At 43.9% G+C, this 14,395-nt stretch overlaps 1 protein-coding gene across 2 annotated transcripts in view; it reads left to right on the forward strand.

The window, feature by feature from the left end:
- Nucleotides 1-209: 209 nt before the first annotated feature.
- SDK1 (sidekick cell adhesion molecule 1) overlaps nt 210-14,395 on the forward strand; it is an 875,077-nt gene continuing 860,891 nt past the window's right edge. For both annotated transcript variants that reach the window (XM_045813352.2, XM_087866987.1), the window contains exon 1: nt 210-697. In XM_045813352.2, coding sequence (XP_045669308.2) covers nt 466-697 — 232 coding nt within the window. In that variant the 5' untranslated portion in view covers nt 210-465. The remainder of the gene's footprint in view (nt 698-14,395) is intronic.

Here is a 14,395-nt window from a genome sequence, read left to right on the forward strand (position 1 = left end):
CAGGCGGGCGGGCGCGGCGAGTTTGAAAACAGGCGAGGGCGTGGGGGCGGGGCGGGAGGCCCGCGAGCCGCCTCCCCGCGGCCAATCAGCTGCGGCGGCGGGCGCGGGCGGGCGGCGCGTGCGGCCGGGCTGTGAATGGGGCGCGGCGGCGGCGGAGGGCGAGCGCCGGCGCGCGGGCGGGCGCACTTTCTCCTCAGCGCCGGGCGGGGGCGGCGGCGGCGGCGTCTCCTCCTCAGCGCCCGCCGGACCCTCCGGGAGACGCGGCGCGGCCCGGGCGCTCCGGCTGCGGGGGCGCTGGGGGCGGCGTGACAGGAATTTCCCCCGCTGACAACTTCTTCACCGCCGCGCCCCTCCGCCGCCCCCGGCCCCCGCACCTGGCCGCTCGGCAGCGGCCACCGCCCGCCCGTCCCGCTCGCGGGGCCCGAGGCCGGGCGCGGGCGGCGGAGGCGGCAGCTCTTCCTCAGCATGGCCCGGGGCGGCGGTGGCGCTGCGGGCCCGGGGCGGCCGCGGGGGTCCTCGCCCGGCCCGGAGCGGCGGCGACGGCGGCCCCGGGGAGCCCGCGCGGCGCCCGAGAGCCCTGGCCGGTACGCGGGGGAGCGCGGCGGGCGGCCGGCGACAAAGTTGAGTGCGGGCCGGCGGCGCGGATGGTGGGCGCTCCTGGCGCTGCAGCTGCACTTGCTTCGGGCGCTGGCTCAAGGTAGGCGCGGGGCGCGGGGCCGGGGCGAGTCCGAGCCGTCGGGGCCGCGGGGCGGGCGGCGGGGCTTGACGCAGCGGGCCGGGCAGCCGAGCGCTCGCCTGGCAGACGCGCCCTGCGGGGCTCTGTCGCCGGCGGGACCGAAGCCGTGCGGCCCCCGCAGCCCAAGTTGGGAGCCGGCCGCTCGTCGGAGCCCGGCGCCCCCCGCGGGCAGCGGGCATCTCCGCGGGACCTCGGGGGCGCGGCGCCCGTGGCGGGAGCCGCCGCGCGGTCCTGCCCGGGTCCCCATCCGTCGCGGCCGGCCGCCCAAGCCCGGGGCGGGGGGTGGGGGGTGCAGACAGCCGCGAGCAAAACTTTGGGTGCCCGCGGCTTTGCCCCCAGCCTGGGCTCCCGGCGAGAGCGAGCGGGGCGGGGGCTCTAATGGGGAGCCCCGCTCGCGGCGGGGCTGAGGACTGGCTGCAACGCGGAGCTTCCCGCCTCAATCTGGGTCCTGCTAAAAACCCGGTGGACAGTAGCATCCTTCTCCGCTGAAGTTGGCTCGTCTGCAAAGGGTAAAGATAGAAGCAGACAACAAAAATGCAGACAGGAGTCGGTGCCTCCTTCGGGGGAGGTCTTTACCTCGGGGTAGCGTACCCCTGCTGCTGTTGGCAGCTCCAGGAAAGCTGACTCGGGTGTTCCTTAGCGGCGTGGGGGAATACTACTGTCACTGGAAGGAGCCGGCACTGACGGCGATGGGCGCTCTAAACTTAAATTAGCCGTGCGCAGTGTCCAGTGGCGGCGACGTACGTGCAGGGACGTGTAACAGTTGGGATGTAATCACGTCTGCAAGGTATGAACTCAACGACTGTCCCCGGGTAGTGCAAGTACTCACTCACGGTTCTCATGTTAACGCTGACCTAACGTTATCTCAACCGTGGTCGTCCCCGTCCCCGCCCCCTCCCCGAGGCTCTCCTAACACCTGCTTTCATGTTTTGCTGCGTGAAAACAAATTGCCGTATTTCTGGTTAACTCCTCCATTACTAGGAAAATTTTCATTTCACTTTGTGTGTGCGTGTGTGTGTGTGTGTGTATGTGTTTGTATGCGCGCGCTTCTTTTTGCCTAATGATCGACTTTGGTAGAAAAGCGTTTATTAAGTCATTTTGTAAAATGGGATCCGTAGATTGCTAGAGAAGCCGGGTTCAGATGGAGAAATCTAAATCACTTAGGGCTGACTTTTAAAATGGAGATGGTGTTTATTTTCTTTCTTTCTTTCTTTTTTTTAAAGCAGTGACTTGCACTTTGCAGAAAGCTTTGTACATTTGAAGATTTGTGCACAAGTTCACATGGTGGTAGTGGTGGGGGGAATCTGGTGGCCTTGTTTTTGAGTACATTACAAGGATTTCGAGTTATCAGTTGCACTCTGAAGGCTGTATATGTGTCACATTTTTACAGCTGTAATGCTAAGGAAAATACATAATTAAAATGCACCAAGGCAGCAGTTAAACTTTGTTAGGAATATTTTATTCCTTGTTGCAAGTGAAAACATTGGTATCTGTTTTACATTTATATGGTTTTTGAAAGTGTACAGGTCTTTTAGTGTAAAATTTCAAATGGGTTGTCACAAATTTTAAATTCATTGACAGACTTCTGTTCTCTGTGCTCTGTGAAATGTGTAATATATCCATCATTTTTTATATCATATTGAAAATTCATATTACTGGGGAGATGTCACCATTTGACAAAAGCTCATGTATCTTGAAAATGAAAATTCTGGTGCTGCTGTAGAGATTTCTGATGGGATGATGAGTTGGTCATATGCAAGGGAATATATTCTCTTGAATCTTATCAGATAAAATGTAACATTCTAAATGGAATACTCAACACCAGGCTGGAACTAGTCATAAGTACGTGTTATTGTGTCGCTAGGTGAAGCATTTCCTAATTTCTCTTTGTTTTTCTTCTAATGATATTTTATGTGGTTAGGGTTGGTCATGATATTTTGGGAGAAGGGCAACATTGACTAGTAAAAGTTACATATAGTTACATAGCCCAAGTTACATAATTGGCCGTTATGAGAAATACCAGGTTCAGATATTCCAAATATACCTTTAATATGTCTTGGGGTTTCTTTCTACATGGTAATGAGAATTTCTGAGTTATACTCTGCTTATTGGTGTGTGTTTGTTTGTAATACTTCTAGATTCTTAAAGAGTTAAGTCTTTAATTCTGAAACACAGGTGGCAATGCATACTTTCTTTATATTGTCCACCAGAGTCATACCTGAGTTTATTTAAGTAGGCTCCACTCCGAATGTGGGGCTTGAACTCACGACCCTGAGATCAAGAGTTGCTTGCATGCTCCATAGACTGAGCCAGCCGGGTGTCCCCAGACCTGAGTGTGGCCTTCTGAGGATGCCTTCTGAGGTGAAGGATGGTTGGGTCATAAGTATCATATACGTTTAGTCTGTGGTGCCCTAGTTTTACTGCTAGGTCTTTGATAGGCTTATTGATTCTGGTAATGTTTAGTATAGCCTCCTACATTAAATATAGTCTCGTGTATTAACAGTTTATATTCATCAGGCTGAAAGGGATAGAAATGCCCTTCTCAGTTATTGCTTTGGGGTTGTTCATAGTTCTCTGTTTCTCCTTTGGAGTTATCGCCACTTAGATCCATGTTTTTTTTTTTTTTTTTTAAAGATTTTATTTATTTATTTGACAGAGATAGAGACAGCCAGCGAGAGAGGTAACACAAGCAGGGGGAGTGGGAGAGGAAGAAGCAGGCTCCCAGCGGAGGAGCCTCATGCGGGGCTCGATCCCAGATCGCCGGGATCACGCCCTGAGCCGAAGGCAGACGCCTAACAACTGCGCTACCCAGGCGCCCCTAGATGGATGGTTCTTGGGAGTTTGGTGATCCTGTAGAACCACAGCTTGCTTTCCGGGTGATTTTGATACACACCAAGGTTTGAGAACGCTAAGTTAGATTGCCTTATGTCTTTCCTCATTCCAGTCACCTGCTGCTTTCCTGGAGCCTCTCTGGCTCCATGTTTCTCCAACCTGGGTATGCATTGGAGTCACGGAGGAGCTTTAAACCATACTGAAGCCTGGATCTCATTTCCAGAATTTGAGGTTTGACCTGGGTGTCAGATTTAAAAACTCCTCAGGTGATCCTAATGTTCAGTCAAGTTTGAGAACCGTTGCTCTAACCCTTTGAATGAGATCACCATGATGCAGTTTCCCTTTTAACCTTCTAGCTGGCCTTGGGGTTTTATTGTACTCCCCTGCCCCCCAAATTCCAGTGACCTTTATACACTTTGAACCTTTTATTTAAACTTGTTCCATGTTTGTGATCTCAAGGTTTGAAGTTTCTCCCTGACTTAATCAGCTTTTAATGACTTATTCTGTTTATTCCTACTGTTGGGCTCCTACTTTGTGCTAGTGTGCGGTATGCATCAGAATCACCAGTGAAATTTAAAAATACAGTCATCTGGGCTCCACCTCTGACCTGGAGGATCTCTGGAGCATGAATCTGTGGATTTAAAAAAGCTCCACAGGTGATGCTTGTATCTTTGTGCTCTGGTTTTATCCTTGTTGGCCAATCCCATAATCTCACTCAATTCTCTGTCATCATTAGTCTGACTTCACGTGGTCTGGATGCTTACCTGGACCTCTACCTGGGCCACTTTTCTCAGGTCAATTTCCAGCCTTGGATCAGGTCCACTAATTAGGCTTCTCTGCCACTGGTTTGCTGGAGAAGTCGCAAAACTGTGCTAATTGGGTTTGCTGCAAATCTAGCTTCCTTTTGGGGCCTTACGCTTTTATTACCCCAGAAGCATTTGGTTTCCCCTTTTCTTCTTGGACCCCCTTTCTCTCCTAACTTTGTGATTCGAGTTTCATCTGGAACTTGAGTTCCAGACTACCTACTTTACTGGAGAGTCTTCATGGAGAGTGCTACACTAAGTAAGTGCTCAGATACTGATTAAATTTTATTAGACCACTGCATGTTTGACAGATGGCAACTGGCCACTTGGTTGGTAACTGTCTTGTAAATCCAGTAATAAGCAATTATCACCCTCTATGCAGCCTTATGTATAGCCACCTGTAGCTAACCTTTACTGAGCCCTTCTTATGTGCCAAGCACTAGGTGCTTTATAAGCAGGCTCATTTACTCTTCACAACAACCTCTGAGAGGTAGGTAGCGTTTTGTACTCATTTTACCTGTGGGGAAACTGAGGCACTGAGATGTTAACTAATTGGCTTGAGATCCTGAGACTAGTAGTGATGGAGCCAAAATGGAAAGCAGGCTGCTAAATCTATAGTCTGTTAGTAACCACTAAGCTGGAGTGCCTTCCATGTAGCCTGGAGCTTTCTATGGGGAGGAAGAGCATTCAGATCAGTACCAAGGGAAGATGGTGGTTGATGTTTTCTAAATACTGTAGCGTTGTTACTGGACCTCAGATTTCAGGTTACCTTATTTACTGTTGTCATTGTTAAATTCCACTGGATAATTTGGAAGAGAGAAGAGGAAATACGCATAACCCCCTCCATATACCCATTCTTCTCCCATAGTAAAGTGACTGTCGCCATTTTGGAGTTTTTCTTCACAGAGAATTTTTTTCATACTGTAATTTTCAAATTCCAACTGAGAATAGGTTGTGGCAGTCTATTGGCAGATTTTAATGCCCCAGAATTGACCACTGGGAGTGTACCAACCATTTCTTTGAGGAACAGTTAGAAAATTCTTTTATCTGCATTCAAGTACATGCATTTAAGTCCTTTTTTTTTTTTTAAAGATTTTATTTATTTATTTGACAGAGGCAGCAAGAGAGGGAATACAAGCAAGGGGAGTGTGAGAGGGAAAAGCAGGCTTCCCGCGGAGCAGGGAGCCCGATGCGGGACTCGATCCCAGGACCCTGGGATCATCACCTGAGCCGAAGGCAGACATTTAATGGCTGAGTCACCCAGGCGCCCCTTAAGTCCTTTAAATGCAAATAAAGAGGTGCATTTTGTATGATACAGAATTGTTAGTTTGCTTCAGCATACCTTTTATCTAACCATGGTTAAGTTTAGCTACGTACTGGGATTATACCTAGCTGGGAAGTTTCTTGTGCCCTCAAATATTGGGGCAAAACAAAGTGGAACTCTGACAAGTTAGACGGGTAATTAAGTGGAATCAGGTAAGATGTTATTAAATTCAATCTACCAGTTGCCTTTATATTATTTCCACTCTTTAGAGCCCTTGCATGTTTTTTGTTTTGAGACATGAACTTGAGGCCGTCCTCTAGGTGTCTCTTAGATCAGAGGCCAGTAATGTTGGTTGACTGAATCTATAGAATGGAACAGATCCAGAGTGAATAGGAAAACAGAGAAACTGGGTTTTGACTAGGTCACAGCTTAAATTTCTGCAATAAGTAATAAAAGCTGTAGTGTTTCTTTTTTTTTTTTTTAAGATTTTTATTTCTAAGTAATCTCTGTACTCAGTGATGGGCTTGAACTTAAAACCTCGAGATCAAGAGTTGCATGCTCTTCCAACTGAGCCAGCCAGGTGTCCCTAAATGCTATAGTTTTAAGAGTAGACCCTTGAAGTCCAAATCCATGGAAGGTGAGTAAAGCTGAGGGTAGGGAATAAATATCAGGTTGAAAGGTAGAGTATAAAGAGGAGTTAAAGTAGAATTATCTTTTATTTATTTATTTATTTTTAAAGATTTTATTTATTTATGTGACAGAGACAGACAGCCAGTGAGAGTGAACACAAGCAGGGGGAGTGGGAGAGGAAGAAGCAGGCTCCCAGCGGAGGAGCCCGATGTGGGGCTCGATCCTGGAACGCCGGGATCACTCCCTGAGCCGAAGGCAGATGCCCAACGACTGCGCCATCCAGGCGCCCCTAGAATTATCTTTTAAAAAGTGAAGATGTTTAAGTTTTATTTGGTTAAATATTCCTACCAAGTGATGATACATTTCTATTGAATGTAACTGAGCATTTTAGTATGTGTAGTTTTTTTTATTATAATTGTTATTTTTTTATTATGATATATTGGTCACCATACAGCACATCATTAGTTTTTGACTCCAACATACCTAGAAGCTATTTTCTTAAATTTCCCCGTATGTTTGTAATCTCTTTTAGTAAAAAAGGCATAAACATTTGTACCCATGATCCTGACCAATATGTTTTGTCAGCTGGGACAGAGAATATGGTACCTCCTGCCATCCTTTTGTATTAGCATGTAGAAATTATTCCTATGTTCTTTAGTGAATCTCTGAAGTGCAAAAGTCTGTCAGAGTTGGACAGCTACTTACCTGCCACATATTGATCCTGTATCTGAGGCCTGTTTTGGAGAAATATATTATTAGTCTTAGAGATTCATCGTATTAACACTATTCTTGCTATATCCAAATATAAAAACAAATGATGTGATGGGAATACTGCTTTAGGAAACCCTAGTTGTTTATATATTTGCTATTCTAGTATTTAGGTGGTCTGGCCTCTTGACAGGCATCTCTAAAGCCTTAGCCTGTCCCCTACCCCCACAGTCTTTTGTGGGAATGAGAATACTTTTGTAAAGCTTTCCTAGGAACATGGATGTGGTGAATGGAAAAGGTGATGGACTAAGTGTTAGTAGACCTGGTTTTTTATTTCACTCTGTAACGAACTTGTGATATGAGCAAATCTGTTAGCCTCTCTGAGTCTGTTTTCTCACCTGTAAAGATCTAGTTAGACTAGATCTTTAAAATTGTTCTGCTCTGATTCTCTGATCTTCTGTATATAGTCATATCCTTTCTGCCCTTTACCAGACTCTGTGTCTTCTATCTGGGATTCTGTAACTCCATATGTCTCAGCTCTTGGAACCTAATTCTCTTCATTTTACTTTTTCTGTTTACAATATCAAAGACAAGTAAGATGCAGTACAGTATTTCTCCTGCTGTCTAGCACATGATGTATTTACTCTAGCCTGAAAATGGTTCATGTTCAAAACTTTAGGTTCTGTAAAATGAATTAGTGCCATAATTTATCAGTGTAAGCCTGCAGTTTGGAGAAATAAATTTCCTTAAAAATATGAAATGTTTGTTTATTTAAATGGCTGGAAGAAGAAAGGGCAAGAGTAATTGAAATCTACTGGAGGTAATTAATGCAAAGAGAAATTTAAAAAGATATGAAGTAGTGATGGATATGAAAATGTTTATATTTATAGGACAGTGACCATCAGTAATTTATAGAGATTGGTAGATGGTGTTTGTTGATGTTTCTGTGCTCAACCTAATGTTATGTTGGTTAATTGTATTCCTTAGGGACTTTTAGTAAATCAAAAAGCCCTCAAAATTAGAGGAAGAACTATTTTTCACTCTAACAGGCTTAGTTGGCATTTTGTTGATATACAATGTCTAGTGAAAATAACAGCTATCAATTAAATAATCCAATTTCTTGACAACATGTGTCAGTCAAGTAAATCTATTAATTTACTGATCTTTGGAGATTAGCTTGTTGAACATGGGCTAAGACTATAGTTTCTGCACTGTTTTTGGCTTTGGTAAGTATTTTTTAACCGACAAGGTGAGCCTTTGGCGATATGGGCTGTAGAAAATGGGCTAGGCTTGTGGGTTCATATTATTACGTAGATAAAATTAACCTTTGGTGCAATATTCTGTTGCCTCTTCTCCCTTTCAGAGTTCTCTTCTGTATTCTAGACATGATTCCTTATCATGAGAGGTTTGGAAGCTGTCAGATATGTAAGCTTGATTTTACAAAGATGGATGATCTTTCCAAGAAGAAAAAATATAGGGAGGTAACCAAAGAATGGTTGTGGCTATTCAAGGAGGAGGGCCAGTAGTTGCCTTTATGTATTTATGTATGTATTTGTTTATAGAGCACATGGGTGGTGAGGGGGCAGAGGGAGAGGAGGAGAGAGAATCTTAAACAGAAGTTCCTCATCCAGGGTGGAGTGCAACATGGGCTCCATCTCACGACCCTGAGATGTGACCTCAGCCGAAATCAAGAGTCAGATGCTCAACCAGCTTAACCACCCAGGTGCCCCAGTAGTTGCCTTTATTAAGAGTAATTGGTCGTGGGAATTTTAGCAGCCCAAGTAGAGGACTAGTTAGGAAAAAGATTTCAGGTAAGGAGGAATTTCGTAGCTTATATCACAGAGGTGTAACCTGTCCTACTTCAATAAGTAGGACATCTCCGGAAGTTGTAGTTTCTATGGGTTCTTTGGTGCGATCCTTAATTTATTTTGTGTATTTGTGGTTTATTCATGGAAGAGAGCCTATTTTCAAAGCAAAGTTTGGTTCTGTTTGCCCTCTTCCTAGGTGTCACATGTGGTGGAAAAAGAATAGGAGATTTTTATTTTGTGGACCAAGCCCTTATATACAATGAATGTCAGTGTTGATTTAATACATGAACCACCAGATGGCAATAGAAAAAGTGTTTATAGAGGATATAATCTGTAGTTTTCACAGCTAATTTTTTTTTCCTTCCATGGATACACTACTTTTCAGTATACTTATGTAATATACAAAATATTTGGCTGTGAGCAAGATGAGTTTATAATACCTGACAATGCAAATCACAACCAGCAAAGAGAATAGCAGTAAAGTATTACTAGAAAAAGACAATTTCTTTATACAAACATGTGTATGCACTGTTCCCAGAGGGAGTGGATTTCCAAATATGCAACTTTCGATTTATGTCGTATAGTTGTGCTTTTAGTTCTAATTTTTTTGTTTAGCAGTTAGCTTTACAGTAAGCTGTGATGATTTCAAGAACATAAGAGAAAACATGGCTGTTACCCTACAGCATTTTATGTAACACCGTTTAAAGGAGATACATGAGTTTATGAACGTTGAACATATTTATATATTTTCTGGCCAAAGGTATTTTTACTTTATGTCGAATTTGTTTTATTTTTGCCTTGTAGGCATGTCCCCTTTTTCTAAGTGTGTCTTCTTGGCTTTTCTAAGGTTTTTTTCTTTCCTTTTTCTTAGCTAAGACTCTTGGCTGCAAGCTAGAAACTCAGTCTGAACTACTTAAGAAAAAAAGGATTACATTGGAGGCATCCTGGGGTATCACAGTGTAACAAGAAGAATACCTTGAAACTTGGCAAATTTAGGATTCAGCTCCACCTTAGGAATAACTAGAGCTAAGTGTTCAAAACCTCTCAGGTATTGTCCTCTATGTCATCCTCTTTCAGTTTGCTTCTGTTCCTATGTTTGGTGTCATTCTTAACTGTCACTGAAAATTGGCTTTACCTCTGTGACTCAAACCCAACTATCATCAATCTTTGCATTTCTAATGCTTAGAACCTGAAATAAAAGATTGACTTAAAGCTTTGGTTCTGAGTCCAAAATCTGTGAAATGGTCAGATTGGTATTTTAAAAGCATAATCTCAACAAGGGGAGAAAGCATTTTGGTTGCAAAACTGAGAGTAGATTGGGACAAACCAGAATGAATGACTGATCTTTAGAGATCAGCAGTTGTGGTGAGAGAAGGTGGTAGTGTGGACTGGGCTAGGTTGACAGTGTTGGAGATGGACAGAGGTAGATGTTGTAGAGACAGATTTAGGACACACACACACAAATTGGATTTGTTAAGGTAGTTGTTTGGATATGGGCGGTGGATGAGAATATGTCATGGGTGATATTCAGGTTTCTGGCCTGCATGACTAGTTGGTTAGTGCAGTCATTTGCTGAGGTTGGACCACTTCAGTTTGGGAACTATGGTCATACTTGTGGTTTTTGATATGTTAATGCAAGGTATTTTTGGGGCATCCGAGGAGCTCTTAAGAAAGTATTAGATATACCTTTTTCAGTCAAATGTGAGGTCTGGGGTTTTGCTGTAAATATTTGTGGAGAAGGTATAGCCTATTGCTTCAGAGGATGGGATTGGCATAAAATAGACTGTCATTTACTAGCTGTGCTTCCTAAGGTTGGCTACTTAGTCATCTTTTAGCATTATTTCTCATCCCTGAAGTAGGTATAGTAATCGCACCTATTTCATAGAGCTGCTGTGAGGATCGGTTGGTATGGTTGCGGGTAAGGTGTTTAGCACCTTAGCAAGTACATAGCATGCATCCTGTCAGTGTTAAGTGGTGGTCTTATTCTTTATGCTCTTGTGGACAGGAATTGTGCCTCATTCACCTGTTCTTTTCCCATAGTACTAGATATTAATGAGCCACTGTAGGGCAGAGTGGAGAGTGTGAACAGTTGACATGACTGGAGTGTAGTGATGTTAATCTGGCTATGAATTGATAAACTGAAGGAGGAAGAGATTGGAGTGATGGGAGTGAGAGAATGATGGTGGTAATATTGGAATAAGTATTTGAACTGGGGTGGCACAATTGGAATAGCAGTATTGCTGTGGGGAGGTGAATAAGATGAGAACCAAGAAGAGGCCATTGGATTTGTTGATTAGGTGGGAAATGTTTATCTTTTTGAATATAATTTCACTACAGTTCTAGGACTATAAAGCAGATTGAAGTTGATTACAGAATGAATGGGTAGTGAGAAAATGGAGTTAACAGGTGTGTTCTTTGTTGAAATTATCTGTTGAAATTCTCAAGAAAAAGAAACTATGAAAGCATTTGAAGTGTGTAGCGACAAAATGATCTTAAAATGCCTTGGGAATATTTATACCAATTTGGAAACTGTTCTCAAGGTTGGAAAAAAAAGTTGGCTGTTGTCATTTGGCAAAATGGTAAGTAATCATCACAATTCCCTGAAGTGATCATTTTAGTTTCATACTTGGTGACTATCGCAGGTTTCTAACAACATTGCCACCAGAGCTGATCTAGAGGATTTCCACCTGTACCCTGCCACAGACACATAGAAAGTGTGGACAAAATATACTAAGGACAAACAAAAGCATTCCTGAGCCTGATAGACCAGAACATCCCAGGTACCAGAAGTGAACGGAGAACTCAAAGCCAGGGTATAATTGGGAGCTTAAGGCCTGCCCTGCTCTCAGATCTGGATGCAGCCTCCAAGGTGTTGGTCCTGAGGGTGTCATGAAGGAACAGGAGACATGGCCTTAGGTCTCCATGAAGAAGGAAGGTGGAGTTGAGGTCTTCCTACATAAAACTTTGAAGGGTGTCCATCTGTGGAGAGAAGACTAGAAAAACCTGGTCCATGGAAGTGCAAAGAAATATGTGGTCCTCCTGAGGTTGTATATAATTAGAAATAAAAAGAGAAACATCAGAATCCCAAAGTTGTACATCACTTTGGGGTTGGGTTAAAATTTAACATTTCTTACAGTGCAACTAACCCTCAAGCTGAGAAATTAGCATGAAATGTGGTACAGAACTGTGGAAACCAATGGAGCCCTTAGAAGTGAGTGTGAAACAGTCCTGCAAAGCAAATGAAAACCTGGGACTGTCAATGAAGAAACAGTTCATGCTAAAGATGAACTTGCAGTGTTAAAAAAAAAAAAAGATTGCCAGCCACACAAGGAGATGAATCAATACGAAGGAGAGTAGGCAGGTGTTTTAAGTAGGAGAGTTGTACTCCAGGAGGTACTCCGGGGCATTAAGACAGAGATTGCTTGGTTAAAATTATTAGAGATACAAGAGGTGAGACTATAATGAAAGAACACCACAGATGAGAAGATTTGGAAAAGGACCAAAGAGAACTTACAGAAATGAAAATTATGGTCTTTAAAAGTAAACTCAGTGGACAGGTAAAACAGCTGAGTAGTATAATTGAAGAGCAAACTACTGTTTTTTTTTTTAAAGATTTTATTGATTTGAAAGAGCACGAGTGGATGGGGCCAGAGCAGAAGGAGAGGGAAAAGCAGACTCCCTGCTGAGCTGGGAGCCGGGTGTGGGGCTTGGTCCCAGGACCCTGAGATTATGACCTGGCCGAAGGCAGACTCAACCCATTGAACCATCCAGGTGCCCCCAAACTACTTTTCTTAGGGAGGTCTGAGGAAATTGCTTAGAATGAAGTACTGAAGGGTCAAGAGTTGGAAAATGAGTCCTTGAAACACATGACCTTTAGTATGAAAGTCTAGCACTACCTTCTGCGAGCTTCCAGGAAGAGAAAACGGAGGGGGTGCACTATCTGAAGATATAATGGCTGAAAATTTTCCATAACAAATGCAGGGCCTAAGTTCTGAGTTCCAAGAAGTACAAGAAACCCCAAGCAGGCTACATAAAAATAAATTTATACTTAGACACACTATAGATGAAATACTAGAAATAAGGCAAAAAGCAGCCTGAGGGAAGCCATTGTCTAGACTGGCAGGCATTTTGTTTGGGTCCATACAAAGTAAAGCCTTTGTAGATAAAGACAAAGGTCACTCATAGACTTGCTGGAGGAACTACTAAAAGGTGTGCTTTGAGAAATTGAAACTAGAGGAAGGAGTGAGATGCAAATAGCAAAGTGCGAGGTGTTAGGAAGCAGTTTCTCAAATTTACTCTATTATAAGCCTTGTGGTTTGGGAAGAGTGAGCATTAGCAGTTTCCACTGATGTAGGGTGGACAGATTAGTTTAAGAGTGAGGGCAGCAGAGTTCATTCATTCATTTAGTGCTTACTGAGGGCTTTCAGGGAGCAAGGCACTGTGTAAAGCAATAAAGGTACAATGATAAAACACAGTTCCTTCCTTCATGGAGCTTATTGCTTATTAAGGTAGAGACACACCAAGAAAATACAATATAGTTGATCGTGAGGAGCCCTTTCAGCTGTACAGATGATTCAGAACCTGGGGGATGAGCTTCAGAGGGATCTTAGCAGGGATACAAGTAGGCAGGCTATGTTAGAGTCTGGAGATTCAGTTTAGGACTTGGGAACACAGAGATTCAGGTAGAAAAACACTGAACAACCTGAGTGAGAAATTTAGTGTCTAGATAATGACAGGATTTTGCCAGACAGAAGGACCAAACATAAAGACTTTGTGTTTAGCCAACACATTCCAAAAGGGCGTTCTTTACATTCCGAATTGGGGTCTTAGCTGTGAAAAAAATTGGACTTGGATCTTAGCTGGCAGGAAGCTAGATTAAATGCGCAAGGATAAACTACTCTTTTTAAAAGAGATTTTCAGGGTGGAGTGGGGGTGGGAGAGAGAGCCCTAGAGCAAGCACACACACATGCAGGGGGAATGGCAAAGGGAGAGGGAGTAGCAGGCTCCCTGCTGAGCAGGGAGTTCTGCGACCCCTATGGGGCTCAATCCTAGGACCCTGGTAACATGACCTGAGCCGAAGGCAGCCATTTAACTGACTGAGCTGCCCAGGTGCCCCAAGGATAAAGTACTTTTAATAACATTTGAAGAAGAGCATACATATGGAGGAACATTGTTAAGATATAAAGAAGTTCGGTGGATCAGAATTAATGGCAGGTGAGAATGTAGACATTTGTGATTTGTGGAAACTTGATATTATTGGCTGTTTTTTTTTTTTTTAAAGAATTTATTTATTTATTCGACAGAGATAGAGACAGCCAGCGAGAGAGGGAACACAAGCAGGGGGAGTGGGAGAGGAAGAAGCAGGCTCATAGCCGAGGAGCCTGACGTGGGGCTCGATCCCATAACGCCGGGATCCCGCCCTGAGTCGAAGGCAGACGCTTAACCGCTGGGCCACCCAGGCGCCCCTGGCTGGTTGTTTTTAACAAACTCCTGGACTTTGAAAATTACTTAAATCTAGTATCACAGAATATTATAGTTAGAAAGGCAGAGGTGATCTGTATCTCTCACTGCTGTTTTCTGTGGACTCAAACATGAAACCTAAGTTGTGTGCTTC

Source organism: Ursus americanus, chromosome 2, assembly GCF_024610735.1.
Source record: "Ursus americanus isolate L20-20 chromosome 2, mUrsAme1.1.p, whole genome shotgun sequence".
NCBI classification, from domain to species: domain Eukaryota; kingdom Metazoa; phylum Chordata; class Mammalia; order Carnivora; family Ursidae; genus Ursus; species Ursus americanus.